Source organism: Antechinus flavipes, chromosome 2 (genome assembly GCF_016432865.1).
Source record: "Antechinus flavipes isolate AdamAnt ecotype Samford, QLD, Australia chromosome 2, AdamAnt_v2, whole genome shotgun sequence".
NCBI classification, from domain to species: Eukaryota; Metazoa; Chordata; class Mammalia; order Dasyuromorphia; family Dasyuridae; genus Antechinus; species Antechinus flavipes.
In genome coordinates this window covers 228204865-228230102 of record NC_067399.1, presented here as the reverse complement: position 1 = coordinate 228230102, position 25238 = coordinate 228204865, and the positions used below count along the sequence as shown (strand labels likewise).

At 37.9% G+C, this 25238-nt stretch overlaps 1 protein-coding gene across 3 annotated transcripts in view; it reads right to left on the bottom strand.

Annotated features, from left to right (window-relative positions):
* The window catches only part of PTK2B (protein tyrosine kinase 2 beta), a 167111-nt gene that overhangs the window by 28347 nt on the left and 113526 nt on the right, over positions 1-25238 (bottom strand). For 2 of the 3 annotated variants that reach the window (XM_051976381.1, XM_051976382.1), the window contains exons 4-16: positions 20264-20442; positions 18891-18978; positions 18030-18109; positions 9698-9760; positions 9413-9467; positions 8810-8950; positions 7963-8037; positions 6451-6552; positions 4056-4173; positions 2976-3015; positions 2474-2520; positions 1837-1887; positions 592-689 (exon numbers count right to left, since the gene is read on the bottom strand). In XM_051976381.1, coding sequence (XP_051832341.1) covers positions 592-689; positions 1837-1887; positions 2474-2520; positions 2976-3015; positions 4056-4173; positions 6451-6552; positions 7963-8037; positions 8810-8950; positions 9413-9467; positions 9698-9760; positions 18030-18109; positions 18891-18978; positions 20264-20442 — 1137 coding nt within the window. Of the gene's footprint in view, positions 1-591; positions 690-1836; positions 1888-2473; positions 2521-2975; positions 3016-4055; positions 4174-6450; positions 6553-7962; positions 8038-8809; positions 8951-9412; positions 9468-9697; positions 9761-18029; positions 18110-18890; positions 18979-20263; positions 20443-25238 lie in introns of those variants that run through there. The other variant, XM_051976383.1, reaches the window with a different exon arrangement.

Here is a 25238-nt window from a genome sequence, read left to right as displayed (position 1 = left end):
GTCAGTCCCAACCCTAATGCTATGGGCTCAGTGGGCTGCCCCATTACCCTTATGGGACATTATGATATAATGGTAAAAACCCTGTCTCTCATTCAAAAAGTATAGGTTCAAATCCCAACTCTGCCACTTAGCACCTATATAATCTTAGGCAAGTTAATATACCTAGTTGAACCTCAGTTTCCTCATCTGTAAAATTAGGATGTGGGATCAGATAACTACTACCACCTTATCTTATTAGAATGAAAGCTCCTTAAGAGGGACTGTCTACTTTTGTCTTTGTATTCCCAGTGCCTAACCCAGTACCTGGAACAAAATAAGAGCCTAATAAAGTTTGTTTCTTCCACTTAGCATTCCTTTTCCTTTCCTTCAAAATATACTTAGTTCTATTCTTGGCTTTTATATTGCAATGATAAGTTAATTCTTTTTCTCATTACCCCCATTACCCCAAACATTCCAGGACTACTTCTTCTACCAAATAGGTATAGATTCAAGCCCTTCATGACTTATCAATGCTTCCCCTTACATGGTAATGGCTTGGGCCCCAGATCATGTGGTTAAGGAAATGAGAGAATCAGAGCAATTGGTACTTACGTGGTTCTGGTAGACACCTTCATACACCTCCCCAAAGAAGCCTTCCCCCAGGATGCGGCCCAGAACCACATCCTCCCGTGCAACACCATACTGAAGACCTGAAGACAGAAAAAAACCATGAGAACCAAAAAGGGGTAAATGCATGACAGTGGTTCTTCTCAGTAACCTATTTTTGAGAAAATAAAGTACTAAAAATAGAAATCTAGAGCTTGCAGGGACCTTAGTGGCCATTAAGACCAGCACTTGCATCTCACAGATGAAGGACATGATTCCCAGAGTGGCTAAATGATTTGTCCAGCATCTGAGTTGGGATTTGAATCCAAGTCTTCTGAACTCCAAATCTAGCTCCCTGTTATGCACAGTGGCAGTTTCCTGAAGGCTCCAGGCTTCCTTAGTCACCCAGCCACAGTATCCCTGACCAGAACCTAGGAGTCTAAGCATGGAAGCACTGGAGTGAGGCTTGGAGGAAGGACAATAATTTGGAAAATTCTGGATACTTCAAGCCACCTAGGACATTCACTGAATGATTATATGCCCTTGAACAAGTAATTTTTTCTCTCTGACCTTCAGGTTGTTTTTTTTTTCGGTCTAGAAAATGAGAAAATTGAACTAAATGGACTGCAATAGGCTCAAAGATCAAGAGCTAGAAGAGAGTTCAGGAACAGTTTAGTCCAACCTCCTTAGCTTAGAAAAGAGGAAATTGAGGTTAAAAAAGTTTGTTACTTATGCAAGGTTTTACAGGTGGGATTTGAACCTCTACCCTTTGATCACAAAGCCAGTATCTTTCCATTGTTCAATTTTATCTGCTTCAGATCTCTTCAGCTCTGAGTTTCTATATATCTGGACTTCCCTGTTTTCTCAGTTCTAAAAGAATTTTCCCTTTGGAAGGGTTGGAATATGTTATCTACTTCTATAATATCCCTTCAATAGAACCCATGAGAATATCAGGTTCAATACATGCTGAATGAATGAATCGTAACATTAATGTTATTCAAATTAATAATGATTAAATTGGAATGCATCAATTTGTTGGTGTTCAATATGGGGAAAAAAGGAAAGAGAGTTCCCTTCATTACACTCCAATCACCTTGTCTGCTTGCCCAAGGCCTGGATACTGAATATGGCTTTCAGCATTCATTCAGCAAATATTTATTAAGCACCTACTATGCACCAAATACTGTGCTATACAATGAGGATTTGGGGGGGGGAAGCAGAGAAAAACTTGCAATTTTGCTCAGAGCCTACCTCCAGACCTCCGCAGGGTATCATCAGGAATTTCTGCATAAATGTCTGACTCTGGAAGGACAAAAAGAAGGCCCATCCCATTATTAAGAGGTGCCCAAACGTGAAACCAGGAATCCAGCGGGTGGTTTCATTCCCTACAGCTCAGGAATAATGGAGCTGGCATGAGTCATATCCCTATATTTTTGCAGGATCAGGTACACGTCTACATGGTAATTCTCTCCATTATCTAACAATTGAGCAGGCAGGCGGTTTTGAGAGAAAAAGGAAAAACTGGTGGGTGTGGGTAGAAAAATAGGGACATTGTTGCTCCTTAGATCTTTTGCCTACCTGGGCCTGAATCTTTCCAGCGTTCCCTGCCTACTACCATCAGAACTGGTCCCTAAAGTGGGACCAGAAGGTGGAAGGATGCCCCTGCCTTCTGTCTCTTCACTAGCCTCAGGAAGGTACCAAAAGCTCAGTGAGAGAATGAAGGCAACCCCTTGGATTAAGGCCTTTAACTGGAATCATGGTTGCTGGGGGCAGAGCCAACGATATTTTAAAGCTGCCTTTCTTTCTTTTCTGAGGGAGTCCTTGGTAGGGTTTTGAAAGAGACAGGGCAGGGAGATAAGAGATAGGGTGATTAATATATGTAGCTTACCAATGCTGCAGCTTTCTGAGAACTGGGATCTCCTCTCTCCAAAGTGTCTGTAGAAGGGGAAGCATCAAGAAAGTCAGAATTAGAAGCTAATCTGTGTTTAGGCCTTTGGAGAAGACCACACTAGTGCATGACAACCCCCTCCTCTATAGCCTTGTTTCCTTTTCTGATGATCTGACCCATAATCCACTTTGTGATAGGCAACCCCTCCTTCAACAGTAAACCATGGTTATTTCTAACATGGAGAATGGTCACCTCTTCTACCTTTCCTCAATCCCCGGCAATGTTCTCAGTTACTACTGCCAGGTATGGTGATGTAGAACAAAACAAACTACCCTGTAAAATGACCCAGTCAACAATTAAGCCATGAGAACTTCTTAGTAAGAAATGAATGAGTTAGGATCTAGACCAGCAAATCTGTAAAGGTTGATGTCTCTATTTGTCCTTCCTCCTTTCACACAGGATCCACCCCAGGTGCCACTCAGAACTGTCCCACTCTACTCACAGGGTAGGGATCTGAGGCAGGCTGTTCCGCTTCTCACCATCTGAAAGAGATAAAAGGAAGTGAAATTGGGAAAAGAGAAGGAGTCTGGATACTGAATGGTCATTTGTTCCTCCTAGAGCTTTCTTCCATTAGCTGGATTGATTCATATTCTGACTCTCATATAGTCTTTTGATCATGGGCTAGGGATTGGATGTTGAGGTTGGAGAAGGTGATCTAGCCATTATTGGGATCACAGAGTTAGATTTGGGAGAGACCTCAGTGGCCATCTAGGCCAAGCTCACTTGGTGGTTAAGGAATTGAGATTGAGACAGGCCAAGTGAGTTTTCCAAGATCACACAAGTATTAAATAAAAGAGCTGGGATTTCAAACTCAAGTCCTCTGGCTCCAAATAAAACTCTCTTCTCACTGTTTATCATTCAGGTCTTACATTCAATGTAATTTAATAAGTATCTATTGAACATTTATTATATATACTTAGAATCCTGCTAAATGATAGGGTTATAAAATAATTTCTATCCCTCAATGGAGCTTACATTCTGTTGGGAGAAACAACACATATTACCAAAATATCAGCAGAATAAATACAAAGTTGTTTTGGGAGAATTGGGACTAACAATCTGGGGTTTCAGAAAATATTTCTTTTAAGAAATGGCATCTGAGTAGACTCTTGAAGGGAATAGTACAAGTGAGAAGAGTAAGCATTCCAGGCATGGGGGACAGGGAGGGAGGAACCAAAAAGATGAAGAGATTTGACTAAATAGCCCATGAGCTCCAGCTCTCCAGCTCTGAGCCTATGAATCCATAAGGCTTCTCTTCCCATTGTCCCACTAGCTTCCTGCAGGCCTGGTCTTGGGGATTTATCAGTTCTACTTCTACCCCCATTCCAATTACTGTGTGTGTGTGTGTGTGTGTGTGTAAGGCAATTGGGTTTAAGTGACTTGTCCAGGGTCACACAGCTAGTGTTAAATGTCTGAAGCCAGATTGAACTCGGTCCTTCAGGGATTCTATGCAGTGCTCCATCTAGCTGCCCACCCCCGCCTCACACAATTACCTTTTAAAAAATATTTTAAAGATACCCACCTTTTTTGGAGCAAACAATGAGAGAGCCCTTATGTTCACCCTGTATCCGGCAATAGCCATCAATCAGATCAGCCATGTTCTCAGCCTCAGCCAAGGAAGAGGTTTTGATGGATAAGGACTGTAAGAGAAAGACTGAAGGACTAAGATTCATGCGGACCATGAATGTACCTAGTATAGCCATGGTGGGGCCCATACAGCACTACCATCAGAATCTTTCCATTCAAGAACTGGGGGAAACCCGGGGTCTCTGGATATGTCATCTAGGTTACTCCTCTGTTCTTGAGATCTGTTTCTCAGAACTACTTTTTTTGGGGAGGCAGCTGGATCAAAATGACTTGCCAGGGTCACACAGCTAGTAAGTATCTGAGGTCACATTTGAATTCAAGCCCCTCTAAATCCAGAATCAATGCTTTATCTCCTATGCCAACTAGCTGCCCCTCTCAGACCTTCTTGAGATCGATCTCTTTGACCAGCTTCCTAATAAAGGAATATATATAATAAAATGATGTTTACATAACTCTTTGAAGTTTGCAAAGCATTTTACAAACAGTAATTCATTTGATCCTTATAACAACTATTATGATGATTCCCATTTTATAGCTGGAGAAACTGAGGCAGACAGCAGTTAAGTGATTAGTCCAGAATGATGAGAGTATTGAGCATATGAGGTCCCATTTAAATTCAGGTCTTCCTAACTCCAGGTCCAATGCTTGGTCTACTTCACCACCTGTTATTGCTAGCTTTAAATCCTGTTTACCTTCACAAACTCTGATATAAAATCTTCTATATAAATTCCTACCTCCTGAAACATTGTACTCCTTATCCCTTCACAAACTGAACTGCTGTTGAACTGGATTCTCGTTTCTCAATAATGACAACAGCTCAGATTTAATTTAGATTGCTAGGTACCATGAGTAGAGTGCCAGTAGAGAGTTCAAATCCTATCTCAAACACTTACTAGCTATGTAACCCTTGGCAAATCACTTCATCTTTCAGTCTCAATTTTCTTATCTATAAATTAGGGATGATGATATTAGGACTTAGCTTAAAAAGATCAATGGAGACCAAATGAAAAAAGCAAGTTAAGTCTTTCACAAACCTTAAAATGCTACATAAATGTTGGCTATTGTTATTTAGTTATTATTACTATTATTAAAGTTTGCAAAGGACTTTTGTGTTGGATCACATAGGTTTTCCCTAGACCATGGGCCCTGAGGGGCTAACTAGGCCATTTGGTACAGTTAGAAATTCAGTGTACCTGTGCAGCCCCTGGTCATGATTATCTAACGTGGGAGCAAGCAAAGAAAGCCCTACCTGCTTCACTATCTGGCTAAATAAGCTAAGGGCCACCACTAGTGACATGATGAACCACATATAAGCCAGCACTGAGAATTGGGTATGACTCCTCCCTCTCAAGGTTCCTCCCTGAAAGCTACTATTGCTACTAGCCTGCAGCTACTCTTGGGGAATTGGGGATATAGGGTGATCAGCATTCATCAATGCATTATGGAACCTTGTTAAGTGTATACATATATATTATACACATACATATACACATACATTTATGTGTGTGTGTGTGTGTATATATATATATATATGTACATATATATATATATATACATGCTGCTTTTGCCTTGTTAAACCATTTTGGATTTTTTTTGGAGGAAGAGTCTTCTGCCTCATTGTCTCAGGCTCAATCTCACCATATTCCAACCTTGAATTTGCGACCACCAACCTAAGAACTTTATATAAATGATCTCATCTGGTTCTTAAAAGAATTTTTTTAAATAGGTATTTTATTATTATTATTATCCATTTTATAGGTGAGGAAACTGAGGCTTGAAGGCATTAATGACTTGTTTTCCCTCTTAAGTAGGTAGCAAGCTAGTAAATAAAAGAGCAACCCTTCGAGAAGAGTTTTACATACCTCATCTGACTGTTATAACAAATATGTAAGAGGTTATTATTATTATTATTATTATCATTCCTTATTTTATAGGTGAGGAAAGTGAGGCTTGAAGATATTAGTGACTAGCCTGGGCTTGTGTAGCTAGTAAGTATTAGACACAGAATTTGAACCCACGTTTTCCTGACTGCAAAGAATTTGAACCCACATTTTCCTGACTGCAACTCCAGAGACCTATCTACTAAACAATCCTGCCTTAACTGACAGTGGGAAATTGAAGAGTAATATAGCATCATGGCTAGAATACGGGACTTAAAGTCAGGAAGAATTGGGTTTGAACCCAAAAAAGGGAAAAAACTCCCTCTGCCTTCAAGGAGCTCCCATTACAATGGGGGGGGGGACAATATGGATATACGTAGGCAGATATGGAATATATGAGTAAATGAGACATGATTTCATAGGGGAGTTGCTCCACAATGATGATCTCACCTGAGGTGCTCCTTCAATCCCCAACTGGAGTAGTGCTTGTCCTTCTTCCACCGGTGTACACTTAATGGACTTTATCTGCTTGAACTCTGCCAGGCAGGTGGGCTACAGGGAATAAATGGGAATACAACATCTAGATTTTATTGACTACTTAGAACTCAAAGATCAGGCCTAATTAGAATATTTGACATGGGGGAGAGGTGTGTGGGGGTGACTCATCAAGTAGGAAACAGGAGAGTTCTCCTTCTGGGATGCTCTCACAGACAATGTTTTGTTTCTATATCCTAGCATTGAGCAGAGTGCCTGACACATAGAAGGTGCTCAAAAATGCTACCTGGACTGAAGTGAATTAAACTTTTCTCATGACCATCTCCTGATGATTCTTCAATATCCCTTATTTCTTTATACCATATCTTCCTTCATATTCTTCTATCTTATCTATCCTCCTTGTAGCATATCTCTGTTCTGCCCTCCCTTTTCCATTTTGCCATCTAGAATCCTGTTCTATTATTAAGAAATTTTCCAATTTGTTGTCCATTGTTGGTGGAGTGGTGAAATGATCCAACCATTCTGGAGCAATCTGCAACTATGCCCCAATGGCTATAAAATTGTATGTACTCTTTGACCCAGCAGTGTCACTCCTGGGTCTGTATTCCAAGGAAATAATAAAGGAGGGAAAAGGACCCACACGTGCAAAAATGTTTGTTGCTCCTCTTTTTGTGGTATCCAAGAATTGGAAGATAAGTACATGACCCATCAATTGGAGAATGGTTGAATAAGTTGTGGTATATGAAGATAATGGAATGTTATTGTTTTATAATAAATGATGAACAAGCTGATTTTAGAAAGGCCTGGAAAAATTTACATGAACTAATGCTGAGCTAAACAAGTAGAACCAGGAATACATTGTATACAGTAACAGCAAGAATGTGCAATTATCAACTATGAAAGACTTGGTTCTTCTCAGTAGTTCAATGATCCAAAGCAATCCCAATAGATTTTGGACAGAAAATACCATCTGCATCCAGAAAAAGAACTATGGAAATTGAATGTAACTCAACACATGCTATATTCATTAGTTTTTTCTGTTTTTTCCCCCTCTCCCCTGGTTTTACCCTTATGTTCTGATTTTCCTCTTCCAACATGATTCATAAAGCAATGTGTATTAAAAATCAATCAATCAAAAATCATACAAAAAAAGAAATTGTCCATCATATTAGACATATGTCCTTCCTTCAGAAACTATTTTATAAACATCTGGTATTAAATTATCTTTGTATATGCTGTTTTCAAGTGGTGTTAGGTTCTTTTTATCTGTTTTTGTATCCTAAGTCCTAACACAATGTCTGACACATAATAGTCAGTATTTATTAAATGTCTGTTGAATTCCCACCCTCCTTCTATGTTCTTGTAGAGAAGGAAATAATATAGAGGGAGTTCTGACTGCTACTCCATAAATGGTATATGACAGACTTTGTTGTGGCCTCCCTTATCACATGTGCCTTATTAGCCTACCTTTGCATCTTGACTTGTCAGCTGACGGATGCCCTTGGGTCCAATGACCAGGTCTACAGTAATATTCCACCCTTGCTGGAAAGAAAATAGAGAATGAATCATTGTATTCAATTCCTTCTAGACATACTTTAAGAATAAGCCTCCAATAGGACAAGAAGAAAACTTTCTTAAATGGGTCAGCCATTGATTTTGTTTTGTCTTTGTACTCCCAATGTTGACACAAAGCAAGTCCTTAAGAAAAACTTATTGAATTAAGTTAAATTCAATTCCTCGATTGGCTTAGAATATAAATTCCTTAAATGTAGGAATTTTTTTCTTTATATTCCCCTCACCCAGCTTTCTACATGACATATAGTCGATGCTCAATAATACTTGATATTGAATATATTATATTATTATATATATTATAAGAGAATGGGGAACAAAGATTTCTTAGATCTTCAATGTTCATCTTGTTTTTCTTGAGCTGTTAGATTTCTATCCTCAAGAGACCCCATCCCATCTCTATACACACACACACACACACACACACTCCACCATCACCAACACTACCACCAAATAAAAAACAATAGAGAAAATCATAAATATCATAAGAGACTTGAAAAGACAGAAAGATTGAAAAGTCCCCTGAATTAATCAGATAAAACATCATATAACCTCATTTTACAATGGAAATAATTATAGCCTACTTTGGTAGATACACTTCATCTGGATGCCCTGACCCTCAAGAACACCCAAAGCTGGTTGTTGGTTTGTTTTTCTCTCTGCTGGCCTCATTGGGTCCAGACTCTGAGAAACATGAAATCTAGAACTTAGAGAGGTTGAAGAAAGTTGGAGAAGGCATTACTATGAGTTCACAGCGATAGGTCTCCTGGTCAATGTTGGCAAATCCAGCAAGTGTGTTAAAAAATTTCCTGACACATTCCTCTTCCTTCAGTGAGGCGTACTGCTGAAAAGTTTGCTGGATCATTTTTCTGAACTGTTTGGGCTGTAGAGGAGAAGAAACATAAGAGTTGGAGGTGGGGAGGTGGACCCTATTGTAACTCTGTTCCTCATGATCCCCACCCTACCCCTTAGGCTACCTACCTATAGGCCAGATAAAAGAAGGACCATAGCATAAACATGGGCAGAGAGGATGCTTGTCTATTATAGAAAAATTCTCAAGGCTTCACTGGAATTGTTGAATTCCCACCCTCCTTCTATGATCTTATGGAGAAGAACATAGTATAGAGGGAGCTCCAACTGCTACACCTTAAATGGTATATGACAGAATTTCCTGTGGCCCTTCCCCATCACATATGTCTTATTACCCCTTCTCTACAAATTTAAACATATGACATCACATAAAATTATAGCTGAGAAAATTTTCTTTTTTCTATGGACCACTCTGCCCCCAAATGCCCCCTCCAACTTTCCTTTCCCCTGACAACTCCTTTCTTCTCCTCCTCACCTTCAGATTCTCCTGCATCTGCCTTGGGAAAAACAGGTCCAGCCCCACCTCCTTCCTAGAAGAAAAATCAACCAATGGCAACTCCTCTCAAACCCAAAGCTTCTTGTCCAATTAGAAATAAATAGGAAGGGTTGGACTAAGGTCCCAATTAGTCCAAAAATGATTAGATCTCCCAATTTAATTCAATGAAATGGAATAAAAGTTATGGATCAGGGAATAGTAGAAGGGAAGAAAGGAAATGAAGAGACAAAATGGGAACAGTAGGGAAGCATTGTAGATACTTACTCCAAGAGCTCAAAGTTGGACTTTTTGTCAAGGGCATTGTGGGGCATATCTTTAAAGAATCTCCTGTAAAGAAAGAGGAGTCAAAAATAGAATAGATAGTGGCTAGTAGACCAGAGCACAGTAATTAAATTATTTGTAGTTATATACATTGGCTTAGTGGGATCCCAAGCACCTGGGGAAACCCTGAATAAATAGTTACAGAGCTCCAAAAAAACCCTCCCCACGACCATTCCTAAAACTACCTTTGCCTCTAAGTCCAGGGTGCAAGACCCCTACTTTTTGTTACTAGATGTATAGATAGTAACTCTAGGAGGAATTTGGCAGGGGAGGAAAAGGCATTTTTTTTGTCATTTGATATGAATAAAGAATTGAGATTACACACACACACACACACTTTTTTCTTCTTCCTTTCACCAAGGAGAAGCAGGTAAATATATTCATATGTAACCAATGTAGGAATTTATTTTGCTTGATAAAATCAATAGTTCTTAGAAGCACTTTGTTTTTCTTTTTTTTTTTTCTCAAGGTGGGTGGCAGGAGGTAAGAGATAGCAATAGAAAGAAGGGAGCAAAGAAAAAAAGGAGGATTGCAGGTCTTTTTTTTTAACTTCAAAAAACAGAAGAAAAAAAAGCTAGAAAGAAACAAAGACAAAAAGGATAGCTTTGAAAAATACAGGCTGACACATCTGTCAGATTGACTAAGATGACAGGAAAAAATAATGATGAATGTTGGAGGGGATGCGGGAAAACTGGGACACTAATGCATTTTTGGTGGAGTTGTGAACGAATCCAACCATTCTGGAGAGCAATCTGGAATTATGCCCAAAAAATTATCAAATTGTGCATACCCTTTGATCCAGCAGTGTTTCTATTGGGCTTATATCCCAAAGAAATACTAAAGAAGGGAAAGGGACCTATATGTGCCAAAATGTTTGTAGCAGCCCTATTTGTAGTGGCTAGAAACTGGAAAATGAATGGATGCCCATCAATTGGAGAATGGCTGGGTAAATTGTGGTATATGAATGTTATGGAATATTATTGTTCTGTAAGAAATGACCAGCAGGATGAATACAGAGAGGACTGGCGAGACTTACATGAACTGATGCTAAGTGAAATGAGCAGAACCAGGAGATCATTATACACTTCAACAAAGATATTGTATGAGGACATATTTTGATGGAAGTGGATTACTTTGACAAAGAGACCTAACTGAGTTTCAATTGATAAATGACGGACAAAAGCAGCTACACCCAAAGAAAGAACACTGGGAAACGAATGTGAACTATCTGAATTTTTGTTTTTCTTCCTGGGTTATTTATACCTTCTGAATCCAATTCTCCCTATGCAACAAGAGAACTGTTTGGTTCTGCAAACATATATTGTATCTAGGATATACTGCAACATATCCAACATATAAAGGACTGCTTGCCATCTAGGGGAGGGGGTGGAGGGAGGGAGGGGGAAAAAATCGGAACAGAAACGAGTGCAAAGGATAATGTTGTAAAAAAAAAAAAAAATTACCCTGGCATGGATTCTGTCAATATAAAGTAATTATTAAATAAAATTTTTTTTTAATTTATTAAAGCTTTAAAAAAAAAAGAAAAGAAAAAAAAGAAAAATACAGGCTGAACTTAAATACTTACAAAGAAAAGGAAGCTGTACATAATAGATACTTATAGCTTCATATACAATCTCCTTCTGATATATGAGTGTATTCAAATGTCCATTTTATTTAGTGTTTGTTAAATTCAGAATAAAAATCTAAATATAAGTAAAGATAAAAGCAGGTAAAATTCCATCTCTTTTTCTTTCTCTTCCTCTCAACTCTCTTAGGCTTTATGTCTTGTGATGTTTCTTATTCTCTTCAAAGTTGCCCTTCAAAGCTGATTTTACCTTCTGTGGGGGGAGGACACTTAGACTTTCACATTGCTAGAGAGAGCCGTAGACCATATACCCACCTAGGCATGGTCTTTCTTATATACAGCCCCCAATATATTAAAGACTTCTAGATAGGACCTAGGACCAAAATTGGATTATCCCCGTGGGCAGGGCTGTTCATTTCTGTGGAGAGAAGTCAAGGAAACAGCAGCTGATGATATGACCATGACTTTTCCTGGTCATATTAACTCATCTAAGTAGCTGTCCCTATTTCCACCTAAAAATCTTTATTTTAGAGGCCAATCCCTGTAATCCCAGTTATATCCAGTAATCTCTGCTTTTCTATGAGTCTCACATAGCTTCTTTTGCTATATTCACATGTAATTCAATAAAAAAAATTCACATAAAAAAGGGAAATAGTGAAACCACAGTAGGAAGTTTGTCTGAGATGACAATCATCATGGACTCAGTATTAGAAGGAACTTTTGGAGTCCAACCTCTTACCCCCAAATAATTTCCTCTTTCATATCTCTAATTGGCAGTCATCCTCTGCTTGAATATTTCCATTGATGAAGTGCTCATTACCGCACAAAGGAGCCCTTCTTATTTTCAGACAACCCCAACCATTAGAAAGGTCTTTGTTATATTGGGCCAAAACAAGTTTCCCATTGGTCTGCTTGCCTCATGGAACCAAATAGTATGGAACATATCCCTCTTCTATAGGATAGCCCTTCAATGCCATGCCATGACAATGCCATGACCTCCCTACAGCTTCTCTTCTCCAGACTAAACATTTCCAGTTGCTTCTACTATTGTATTTAAATGGGGGGAAAATGGCAGAATCAGAAGAGAGAATGAAATAGAGAATAACAGAGACTGAAAGACAGCTAGATGGCTCCATGATGAAGTCAATAAGATCTGAGTTCAAATCTAGCTTCAGATACTCAGTAACTATATGATTCTGGGCAAGTTACTTTATACTATTTGTCTCAGTTTCTTCATCTATAAAATGAACTTGGAGAAGGAAGTGGCAAGCCATTGCAATATTTCTACCAAAAAAATCCCAAATGGGGTCATAAAGAGCAAGGTATGACTGAATCAACTGAACAACAATGGAAAATGGAGAAAAGACCAAAATAGAAAGACTCTTACGAACTTGCCCTTTTCTCTCTCCCCACCCCACCACCTCAAGCCACTCTGTCTATAACATTAATGACTTTTTGATCTCTTAAAGACAGCTTTTGATGTTCATTTCAACTAGATTTCACCTAGATAAAAACATCTAATGGGTGAAGGCTGGGGAAAAGCAGAGCAGAGGAAGACAATGACTGATGGGAACTTGGGGATGGGCATAGACCCACTAGTTATACCATTCTCAAATATTAATAACAGAGAAAAAAAGATCACAATAAAATGCTCAATTATATTTTTTCTATTAAAAATATGCTATCTTAAAAATAGCCATAAAACTATGAATGTAATTAAGGCATGAAACTAATAAGAGATATAATTTGACCTAAATTGCTTCCTTCTTCCTGATCTCTATTTGTCATCAATCACTATTCAAATCAGAGTACAAACTTGCTCTGGCCTTCTTCTGAGGTGAAAGTTTTTCTGAGACTGTTCCCTAGCTATTTGGCAGTCAAATCCATGGACCATTTTCTCTAGTCAGGGTAATACTTGAATAACATATACTGTTGATTACCCATTCTTCCTCCATTAAATTCTTTCATTGAAATATGCCATTTATGTCTGTATCCCAAAGAGATTATAAAAGAGGGGGAAAAAAGATTTGTAGCAGCCCTTTTTGTAGTGGCAAGGAACTGGAAACTAAGTGGATACTCATCAGTTGGAAAATGGCTAAATAAGTTCTGGTATATGAATGTAGCGAAATATTAATGTTCTATAAGAAATGACAAGTAGGCTGATTTCAGAAAAGATTAGAAAGACTTGCATGAACTGATAATAAATGAAGTGAAGAGAACATTGTACAAGGTAACAACAAGATTTTGTGATGATCAACTGTGGTGGATTTGGCTCTTTTCAACAATGAAATGATTCAAAGCAATTCCAATAGACTAGGGATAAAAAGTGCCATCCACATCCAGAAAAAGAACTACAGAGATTGAAAATAGATCAAAGCATAGTATTTTCACGTTTTGTTGTTGCTTTTTTGGGGGGGATCTTCCTCTTGTTTTTTCCATTTCTATGTGATTTTTCTGGCAGAATGACAATTAGAAGAATTGCACATGTTTAATTTACATCGGACTGCTTGCTCTCTTGAGGAGGGGGAGAAGGAGAAAAATTTGGAACTCAAAGTTTTGCAAAAGTGAATTTTGAAAACTATCTTTACATGTATTTTGAAAAATAAAATACTCTTAAGATAAAATTTTAAAGTAATATTTCATATATTTATAGGATGAAAGAATGAATGAGAAATATTTGTTGTGAACCTATTTTAACCCAAGCACCCTCCCATGCTATTTCTGGGGATTTGTTTGTTTTAAAATTTTCAGTATAGGTTTATATAAAGTATTTTACTCTCTTCATTTTTCCCTTTCCCCTCTCTCTAATCATCTAAATGCATTTTGAATTGTCAAAACTGAGCTTCTTTTTAAAGTTTCATAATAGAATCATAGGATCTTGAGCTAAAAGAAACCTCAAAGATCATCATCCAACTCTAATTCTAAAAAGGAGAAAACTCAGGCACAGGGAATTTTAACTTAAGGTCATAAATCAAGAAACTAAAAGATCTGTGATATGAAACCAGGTCTTTCTGATTCCAAACTCTATCTTCTTTTTATTTTTTTTTCATTAAAGCTTTTTATTTACAAAGCATATGCATGGGTAATGTTTCCAATATTGACCCCTGCAAAACCTCTATCTTCTTTTTAAACTCTATCACATCCCAATGACTCCTTTGAGTTTCCTCATATTTGTTTATTTGAAGAAGCACACCATACCCTACCCACTCATACACATATCTGGAGAATCACCTAAAATCAATCAAATCTCAATAGAGAAAAAGTCACATATAATAATAAAAGTGTAAATTTATCTCTGATCTGATCCAAGTAAAACTAATCACTCTGGAAATAGGAACTGATTAGTCATTGCTGTAAAGGTCTCTAAATCAACACATCCTTTGAGTACTTTCTAATGAGTTTATTATTTTGTTTATTCACTTTATTTAATGTTTAAATTATATTTTAAAACTTGGACAAAGTCAATCTAATGATTAGAAAATGGAGAATTTAGTTTTGTGGATACTTCCAGTTTCAATTACTAACTTGTGGGCAGGGAGAAGAAAGAGAGAGGGACATGAAGACAAATTATATGCAATAATCACAAATGTATGTATGCATACATACATACACATATATATACTTTTTTAAGACCAGCAATTGAAATTTTACTTGAAAAGAAAAAGGGGTAGGTAATTTCATAGCTGATGAGCTAATTAAATACAGTCAATATTTGTGGTTATTGTTATTTCTGTTCAGTTGTTTCAGTCTTAACTGATTCTTTGTGATCCCATTTAGGATCGTCTTAGCAAATATGCTGAAGTAGATTACAATTTACTTCTCTAGCTCATTTTGAAGAAACTGAGGCAAACAGGGTTAAGTGACTTACCCAGATTCACACAACTAATAAGTATCTGAGACTGGATCTGAACTCAGGTCTTCCTGATCCAAGTCTGGTGCTCTAACCACTGCATCACCTAGCTGCCCTGTCAACAATCCCTCTCATCTACCCCAGCACCTAACACAAATGGTTCATAATTAACCAAGCAAAGGCTAATATAAATTAGCTTAATCTCTCCTGAAAAAAAAAGATTTTATATAGGATTATAGACTTCAAAATTAGAAGAGGCTTTAAAGGCTGCCTAACCAAACCCCCTTTTTTTACAAATGCAAAAACAGAAGTCCAGAAATATTAAAAAAAACTCTCTCAAGATTATATGAATAATAAGGGGCAGAGAAGACATCTGAACCTATATAGTCTACTTCTAATGTAACATAACCCATTAAGGTAGTTAATAGCATGTTTCATTCATTCCAGGACAAAAAATACTTATAATGCAGTGGCTGTTGGGTTATTGTAAACTTTTCAAGTAATGGAGATAGAGGCAAGAGTTATAGGCTTGATCTCAACCAATGAAAAAATAAGCATTTATTAAGTTTACTATATCATAAGGCATTATGCTAAGGGCTGGGAAAACAAAGTCAAAAAAAAAAAAAAAAAGTTCCTGCACTTCAGGAGTTTGCATCCTAAAAGAAAAGATAATATGTACATATATAATATGCAAAGTATATAGAAAAGAAAGCCATTAACAATTGGGCAGGAGAAATGGGTGAGGAAAATGGTATTAGAGTTAAGTTTTGCAAGAAGACATAGATAAAAGGCAGAAATGAGGAGGGGGAGCAGTTCAGATATAGGGACAGTCAATGCAAAGGTATGGAGGCAGGAAGGGGAACACTGTAACACAAAGGCTTGGACAGTATGGCCAGTGTAGCTGGGGAGTAGAGTGTTTAGAGACTGATTGGGAGGATGCTAGTAGTCTTCTTAGTAATACATTTTAGAAGGCGATGGATGGGGGAGGGAACAGGTACAGCAACAAAAGACACAGAATTCTGGTTTGGACTTGTTGAGTTTGAGATATCCAGTTCAAATATCCAAATAGGCAGTTTGGAATGCAGAAATTAATTGAATTTAATAGAAAGACTAGGACTGGAAGTATAGATCTGGAAGTAATTTGCATAGAGATGATAATAGAATCCATAGGATCTGAGGAGACCAGCAAGTGAAAAAGAATGAAGAGAAAAGAGAAGATGAGTTAGATTGAAAACTCAAGGGTCACCCATCATTAATGAGGGCATGATATGGAAGAAGATCAAGCAAAGGACCCTGTTGAGGAACAGTTACACAGGTAGACAGGTAGGAGGAACAACAGGGGTGGATCACAAAACTCTAGAAAGGAAAGAGCATGCTGGAGGAGAAGATAGTAATAAAGTCAAATTGGCGAAGAGATCAAGGAGGATTAATACCATCCATTAGATAGAAAAATTAAGAGATCATTGGTAATTTGGGAGAGTCTGTATCCTCAGATCTGTGGAAAAGGAGCTGACTTACTGATTGTACTGCTTTATGGCTGGTTAGCTGAATGGCTACCATACTGAAGATATTCTGGGAGAAATGATGGGGAAGGCCAAACATACCATCCTTAAAAGACAAATGTCCTCTATCCTATATTCTTTTGGGCACAAAGCCAGCAATCCCTTCTGGCATGCTGGAACAATTGAGGGGATCCTCTACTCTCCCCAACATTCATCCCTCTCTGGGGATTTCTGGAAAGTTCAAATCATCTACCAGTATGGAATTGAAAATCTTGGATCTGAAGTCATAAGATATAATTTGAAATCTAGCTCTACCACTTATGACCTGTGCATCTTTAAGCAAAGCACTTAACATTATCGGATTTTAATTTCCTTATCAGTAAAATAAGAGGATAAAAAAGGAGAGAGACTTTAAGGTCTCTTCCTGCTCTACTCTCATGGCCATCTTTAGGCATCCTGCACTCCGTTTTATAGAACAAAAGCCAGAATTCTCTACAGACCCTCCAAGTCAGTAGGATAGTAAGGATTCCCAAGAATCTCCCCCAAATTTAAAATGGCCAGAGAGCTGAGTAGCTTTCCAATGCCACCCCCATCCTCTGACTCTCTCTCTTTGCAGCAGGCTGAGGTAACCTTGAATAAGGTATGTACTAACTTGGAAATGTAGCTAAGTAACAATGTTGTTCTGTCTCTGTCACCATGCAGGATAATGTCTAGACACAATTGGGTGTGAAGACAAAGGAGGACTACTGAATGGAGAGTCATTCAGTCAGTGAATGAACAGCTAAGAATAGAATATCAGAGATGAGATCAGAGAATTCATCTAGTCCAACCCTTTCCATTGTGAAGGTGAGAATACTAAGATTCAGAGAAGTAAAATTACCTGCCCAAGGTCTCTGAAGCACTTAATGGTCTTCTGCCCTTTTCCCCTGCCCCAGGACAGGGATCTATCTATTCCACCAGAGTGGAATTGCCCTGCTCAGAATAGTTTATAATTGAGGCTAGAAAATTGGGTAGATAAGACGGGTTAATTGTAGGAAGCAAGACACTTTAGGGCTAGGTGCTAAGGAATAAACAAAAAAACTGTAGCTAAATGTAGGAGGGAGGCAGGGAGAGTGCACAGAAAAGCAATTCAATGTGTACTATCAAGCAGCCAACTCTTAGTACCCAAGTCTCAGATTTTCTACTACTTCTCCTCTCTCCTGTTTCCTTTCTTTGGCTTTTGGGGGAAAATCTACATTAACTACATATAGGGAAACCAAGAAGAGATGGGCAGTCACTGTCCATGGTACCTGCCTGTCACCCAGATAATGCCCTAGTAAGAGAACAGAAGTCACATACCTGAGCTCCAGACAGCCCAGTTGGAGTGCCATGCCTTCACTGACCTTGCTTGCATAGCGTTGCATATAGTCATTCCGAAGCTGTAGAGCAAAAAAATGGACATCAATCAATCAATGAGCATTTGTTAAATGTTAATATATATAATATACTAGGTATTGACTAGTATACCAAGACAAAAACAAACAGCCCTATCATCAAGGAATTTACATTCTATCAAAGGAGACAGCCTATATATACATAAATAAATGCAAACTAATGATAAGGTGTTGAGAGCATTAGCAGCTGGGAAGATCAAGAAAGGCTTCATGTAAGATGAGGCACTTCAACTGAGCTTTAAAGAAAACAAAAGATTCTAAGAAGCAGAGAAGGAATGTGTTCCAAACATGGAAAATAGCCAATGGAAAGATATGGAAATAGAAAATGGACCCCAACCCATAATTTCTTTCTCTTTACCCTCATTGAGAGCAAAATATTCAATCTTGGTTTTGCCACTGCCTTGTGATATACCCTAAAACAAGAAACTCTCTTTCCTGGGACCTCTTTTCTCTTCTTCAAGAGCTTAATCTTCCAAGCAAGAAAGTTCCCCAGGAAAGCAAAAGTGATAGTAATAACCTTGAATAAAGGGTTAAACTAGGGATATAGATAAATGACAGCATAGAGGCTGCCTGGGGAGCCAGTTCCAACATTTTAGGATTCCAACTTAGGCAGAGTAGGGAATCTGGATAATAAGGCCAGGAAATGAATGCCCCTACAGAGTTGCCTGGAATGGCTCCCTGTAAATGCTGGCTTTTATTGGGTCCTCTCCTCTACCCCTGCTCCCAAAGAAAGAACAAATGAGATTCAGGGTTTTAAAAGACTCACCTGCTGGTAAAAGTAAAGCAATGTAGTTCTGTCTTCTTTCAGGGCCTCCATGAAGTCCTCTGGTAAGTAGCGGATCTGCAGGTCATACCTGAGGCAGGAAATTCAGAACCTCTGGTCTGGGGTAGGCAGCTAATGCCTGAAGAGGGTAAAGGGGCCAGCAGAGGAGGGGCAGAGGCAAACAAGCAGCCTGGCATTCAGGGTCCTCCTTGGGCTGTACGGGGCTTTCTTTGAACTCTTAACCAAAGCCTTTTCCCTCCCATGAAGACAAAATAGGATGGTGAAAAGAACTATGGATTTGGAATCAAAGGAATTTGGGTTCATAGCCCACTCTTCCACTTGCTACCTGAATGACTTTAGGGAAATCATTCATGTCTCTGGACTTCAGTCTCCTCACCTTTCAAGTGAGGAGATCAGACTAAAGATCCCTTCTAGGGCTAGATTTATCACCCAATGATGGTGCAAAAAAGGTGAGAATCACATAGGGTCCCATATTCTGCTTTAGCAACTACCCTATTACATAGTGATTGCCTTTTTGATCACTTCAAATAATAATAATAACCAACATAAAGTAATTTAAAATTTTCAAATAACTTTTCATGTTTCACCTCATTTGAGCTTTGCAACACTTCCATGAGATAGATGTTTTAGTATTATCATCTCCACTTTACAAATGAACAAACTGAAACTCAGCAAGTTTAAGTGACTTATTCAGAGTCATGCACTTAATGTGTCTGAAATGCTAACTATTATTAATCCATGTAAGCAAATTCCTTCTCTTGCTAGATGGGGAAAGTGAAGTCCAGATTGGTCGAGTGATTTGCATAGGATTACAGAGGAAATCAGTGGCAGAGCCAGGATCTGAACACAGGTCCAAACCCATTGGACCACCCTGCCTCTTTCTGATTTTGAAGTTATGTCTATGGACTAGGAAGAATACTTCTGGATTAGGACTTCCCAAGCAGATCCTCTTTCTGTGGTGCATCTATTATCTCAGAGTCTCAGAAAAAGTATGGGGATGTGCCCTAGACCTCCAGGCAGTCCACTCCAACTCTAGTGGGAGTCCATTATCTACTCTATTATTGTTTTGTCATTTTCAGTCATTCCCAACTCTACATGATGCCATTTGGATTTTTTGGGGGGCAGAGATACAGAGAAAATGGTTTGTCATTTCCTTTCCCGGTTCATGTTATAGATGAGGAAATTGAGATAAACAGGGTGAAGTGACTTGCTCATGTTTATACAGCTAATAAGGGTCTGAGGCCAGATTAGAACTCACAAAAAGGAGTCTCCCTGACTCCAGGACCAGCACTCTGTGCACTAGGGCACCACCCAGCTGCCCAGGTCTATCCTAAGGACTTGCTTCTCTCTCCTACCTCCACTCAGCTTCGACGTGTAGACACTCATACTTCTCCTGCACCTCACCCACCGTCAGCTGAGGGTGCAGCCAGTGGATCTCATCGGATTTCATGTGTTTCAGTCTCAGGCCATAGCACTCAGTCAGCTGGATGTTGGGCCCAATCCGCCCACTTAGCAGGATAGAGGTGATGATCTCCTAGAGAAGAGATGAGAGGGACAATAAGAACTGAGGAAGAGAAGGCAAGAATACAGATTTTAGGGCTAAAGGAGAGGCCATCTAATCCACTGATCTCATTTTTCAGAAAAGGAAACTGAAGCCCCAGTGAGGTTAGGTGCTTATTCAATGTCACATGGGCTGAAGGCAGCAGAACCAGGATTTGAACAGAACCTCATTGTCTATTTCCATTGTCCATAAGGGAGGGAACAGAAAGAAGATGAAATTTGGAGGCAAGAAAAGATGACATGGAAAGGAAGAAAAGAAAGGGATTCATTGGAAAATTCCTGCGATGGATTTAAGTCAAAATGCCAAATATTAATTGAGTTCATAAAATATCCAAGGCATCCTTTTAGAATATTAGAAATGGTGAATGAAATAGGGCAAAATGAAAGTGAAGCCTATTTTATACACACATACACACACACACACACACACACACACACACATTTACACATATAAAAATATATGGGACAGCTGGTGATATGCTCTAGTGTACTAGAGCACTAGGTTTGGATAAGGAAGACTATTCATAATGATTTCAAATGTGACTTCAAATTCAGCTGAACTGGGCACCATCATCATGGCAGAAGATGAAAATCTGGGAGTGAGGAAATCTGGATTCTGACACAGGCAAGTTACCAATCTCCTTGGACCTCAGTCTCCTCATCTATAAACTAAAGGGACTGAACTAAATGACTTCTAAGGTTGTTTTCTCTGTCTTACATTCAATGTCTTAGGTCTGTGACTATGCATTACTACCAATTCATGTCTAATTGATTATAGTCCATCTCTCAGCTTTGGGAACATTTTCATTACCTATACCCCATGCATGAATGCTCTCCTTCCTCATTTCATCCTCCTGGCTTCTTACAAATCCCAGTTAAAATCTCACCTTCTACCTGTTCCTCCCTAATTCTAATGTCTTCCTTCCATTAATTATCTCCAGTTTTTCCTATACAGAACTTGATTGGACATAGCTCCATTAGACTTCACACTCCATGAGGGCAGGATGTCTTTTTCTTTTCTTTGTATTCCCAGAACTTTGCACAGTACCTGACACAAAGAAAGTACTTAATAACTATTAATTAATAACTTAATAACTGACTGACTGGAATAAACTCCTGATTCACTTCTATCTGGAAGAATCTCTTGCTTCCTTCAAAACATAGCTCAGGGACCAAGTCTTATATAAGATCTCTCCAGATGCTCCCAGTTGTTAAGTGTTCTTGTTTTCTCTCTCTTGAAATTACTTTACATTATTTTGCACATTTTACATATATACATGTCCTTCACTGTATGATACTATATCCAGAGATGTGCTGGACAGCCAGTTCAAACCAATTCCTATGATGAGATTGTTAAATTTTCAATGTTACTACAGATCAGGACTTGATTTATTGTTTTGTTGACTGTCTAGACTTAAGAAAAATTACAGAAGAAAAGGTTAATAATATAGATTAAACTTAAAAGTATATCTTGCTTTTTTGGAGAGTTGATAATTAAATATTTACCAGCACACCTTTTGCTATCCCCTCAGTAGAAGGAAAATTCCTTGAGGGCACAGAGCTTGTTTGGTATTACTCAAGCACTTAGAACAAGGCCTAGTACATAGAAGTTACTAGGTAAGTAATTATTGAATTGAGTTCAAAAAGTACACAGCTGTAAGTGACCAAGAAAAGATTTGAACTCACACGTTCCTGCCCAAAGTCCAACACTCTATCTACTATGCCATCTAACTGCCAATAATACTTTGCATCTCATGTTCTGTATTTTATCATTGATTTTTACAAATTTTATTATGTCACTTCCCCTACTAGACTGTGAGCTCCATTATGGAAAGTTCTTATTCATTTTTGTATCCCTACAATGTAGTACAATGCATTGCCCAAAAACTCATTTGTGTGTGTTGATGAATGAATGAATATATTAAATGAATATTGACTAGAAGTGAAAAGTAATATACCTTGGTGGAGATCAGGAATCTAATTCTTTGTCTATTCCTTGCCTTAATTTAAATTTTCTGTAGCTAATTTTCCTCAATAATACCTGACATACATATAGCACTTTGGGGTTTAAAAAGTACTTGATAGATATTATTTGTTCTAAATTTCCCTTCAATCCTTTCAATGAGGTCTATTGTCCCCATTTTATAAAATACATACAGATAACATTGTGTCATTTCATTATGCTCTGAAATATTATAGTGCCCTAAAGGAGGTTCATAACCTTCCTAACCATCTATATAGGAAAAACCAAGTCCATGAAAAATGATGTTGTTCAGATTATGACAAACAAATGCCCAAACAACCTATAGAACCTATCCATATCCAGGGAGTCCCACATGCGTGGAATGTTAGAAAAATAGATGGACAGAGCTAGATATACATACATATAAACATTTAGAAATATTATATGCATTACATATAGACGTATGTGTACATATACATGTGTGCAAACAACTTTATGCCTATATGTATACATATATACCTACATATATATACGTATATGCAAATATATGAGACAGCTGGTGATGCAATGGATAGAGGACCATATTTGGATAAGGAAGACATCCTAATGAATTCAAATCTGACTTCAAAAACTTACCAGTTGTATGAGCCTGGCAAGTCACTTAACCTTGTTTGCCTGTTTCCTCTTCTGTTAAATGAACTGAAGAAGGAAATGGCACTCCAGTATTATAGCCAGAAAACTCCAGATAGGGTCATGAAGAGTCAGACATGATAAAAATAACTCAATAGCAATAAAAACACATGCATGCCTGTGTGGATATATAGTATATACATAGACTTTACATGTATTTACATGAGTATAAATATGTGCATAAATTATACATATACACATACATACATCTATAAATCTATCTTGGGCAGACATTGAAAATAGATAATGAATTTTCTTTTCCCATGCATTGTTTCAAATCTAGCAAGCCAGCAATCCCTACAAAATCAGCTATGAGAGGGGAGCTATCAGTTTATCTAAAAAAGCCATTTGTCTGGTAGTTTGATTGTATCACCACCTGATGGCCAACTCATATACTACACTCTCTTAATGATTCAAAGGATCCTAGCTTTCTAGTTGGAAGGGAGTTTAGAGATCATCAGCTAATTAGTTGACTGAAATGCTACTTTTGTGGGTTTGTAAAAAGGAGGAAAAGATCTAAGTTTGAAGTGTCACCTGAAGCACCAACCAAGCATTTGCTTAGGGCACACTGCTGTCAACAAGATACTCACAACTGATATTTATATAGAATTTTAAAGTTTTCAGAGAATTTACATGCATTATCTCATTTGAGCCACCCAATAACCCTGTGAAGCAGTTTCTAGCATTATCTTCAGTTTGCAAATGAAGAGAGGCTAAGTAATTTGTCTGTAGTTGTACCTCTAATAAGTGAGATGAGCATCAAATCCAGTTCTTGACTTCAAGTGCAGAGCTCTAGCCTCTATGTTACACAAAGAATGCTAATTGTTCAATATAATCATTAAGTTTACCACCCTCAGTTTTGAAAGGAGGAAAACTCCTCCCAGAGAGATAAAGTGACTTGCCTGGACTATACAACTAGTTAATGGTCAGTATCATTACTTAATTCTCTTAAATTGTCTACCTATAACTAAATGCCTCTTCCTAGGGCTTGGCAAAGTGTCTGGCACATAACTGATGCTTAATAAGCGTTTGCTCACTAACTGATCCTTCCACAAGTAAGAACCTTACAAACTGCAATAGGTCCAAGAAAACAATTGCAGACAATACCACTCAGGAGAGTTAAATGGGCTGTGACTTCTAAAATCAGTTCTAACTTTGGTTCTAATTTATTTTAATTCACTTAAACTCAACAAGAATCTATTTAGTGCTAATTGTATACAAGATACCATGCTAAACAGGCACTGGAGATACAAAAAGGAAATGAAAAACATCCCTGAATGGAGATTATATTCTTCTGAAGGGCTTTTATACAGCTAAGTAAGTACAAGATCTTTTGAGGAAAGAGAAAACACTAAGACCAGGGAGAGGATAAAGAAGGGCTCCCTTCAGGTGGTAGTTCTTCAGATGAGTCTTAAAAAGAGGTAAAGACCTTGTACATAATAATGTAATGATCAGCTGTGATAGTCTTAGCTATATAATGATCCAAGACAATTCTAATAGGATTAGATGGAAATGGGATGGAAAATGCCATCTGCATCCAGAGAAAGAACTATGGAAAGTGAATAAGGAACAAAAAATACTATCTTCACCTTTTGCTGTTTGTTTGTTTTTTTCCCAGTTTTTCTTTTTTGTTCTGATTTTTCTTTCATAACAAGACTCACATGGAAATGTATTTTAAATGATTGTACATGTATAACTTTTATCAGATCGCTTAATGTCTTGGGGAAGGGAGAGGTAAAAGAGGGAAGGAGAAAAAAATTGGAAATAACAATCTTACAAAAATGAATGTTGAAAATTATTTTTATATGTAATTGGAAAAAATAAAATATTATTATATAAAGATAATTGAAAAAAGAGTTAAGGATTATAAGAGGTAGAGTTAAAGAGAGAGAATATTCTAGGCATGTAGAATCACCTTGCAAAAGTATGGTAGTGGGAAATAGAATGATGAGTTTGAGGAACAGTAAATAGGCCAGTTTGAGGGGAAAAGGAAGGGAATTGACATTTTTAAGCACCTATTCTGTGCTGAGCTCTGTAATAAGTGCTTTTAAAATATTATGTCATTATATAGTTTAGCTGGAATAGGTAATGCATGGAAGAAACTAATATAAAAGAAG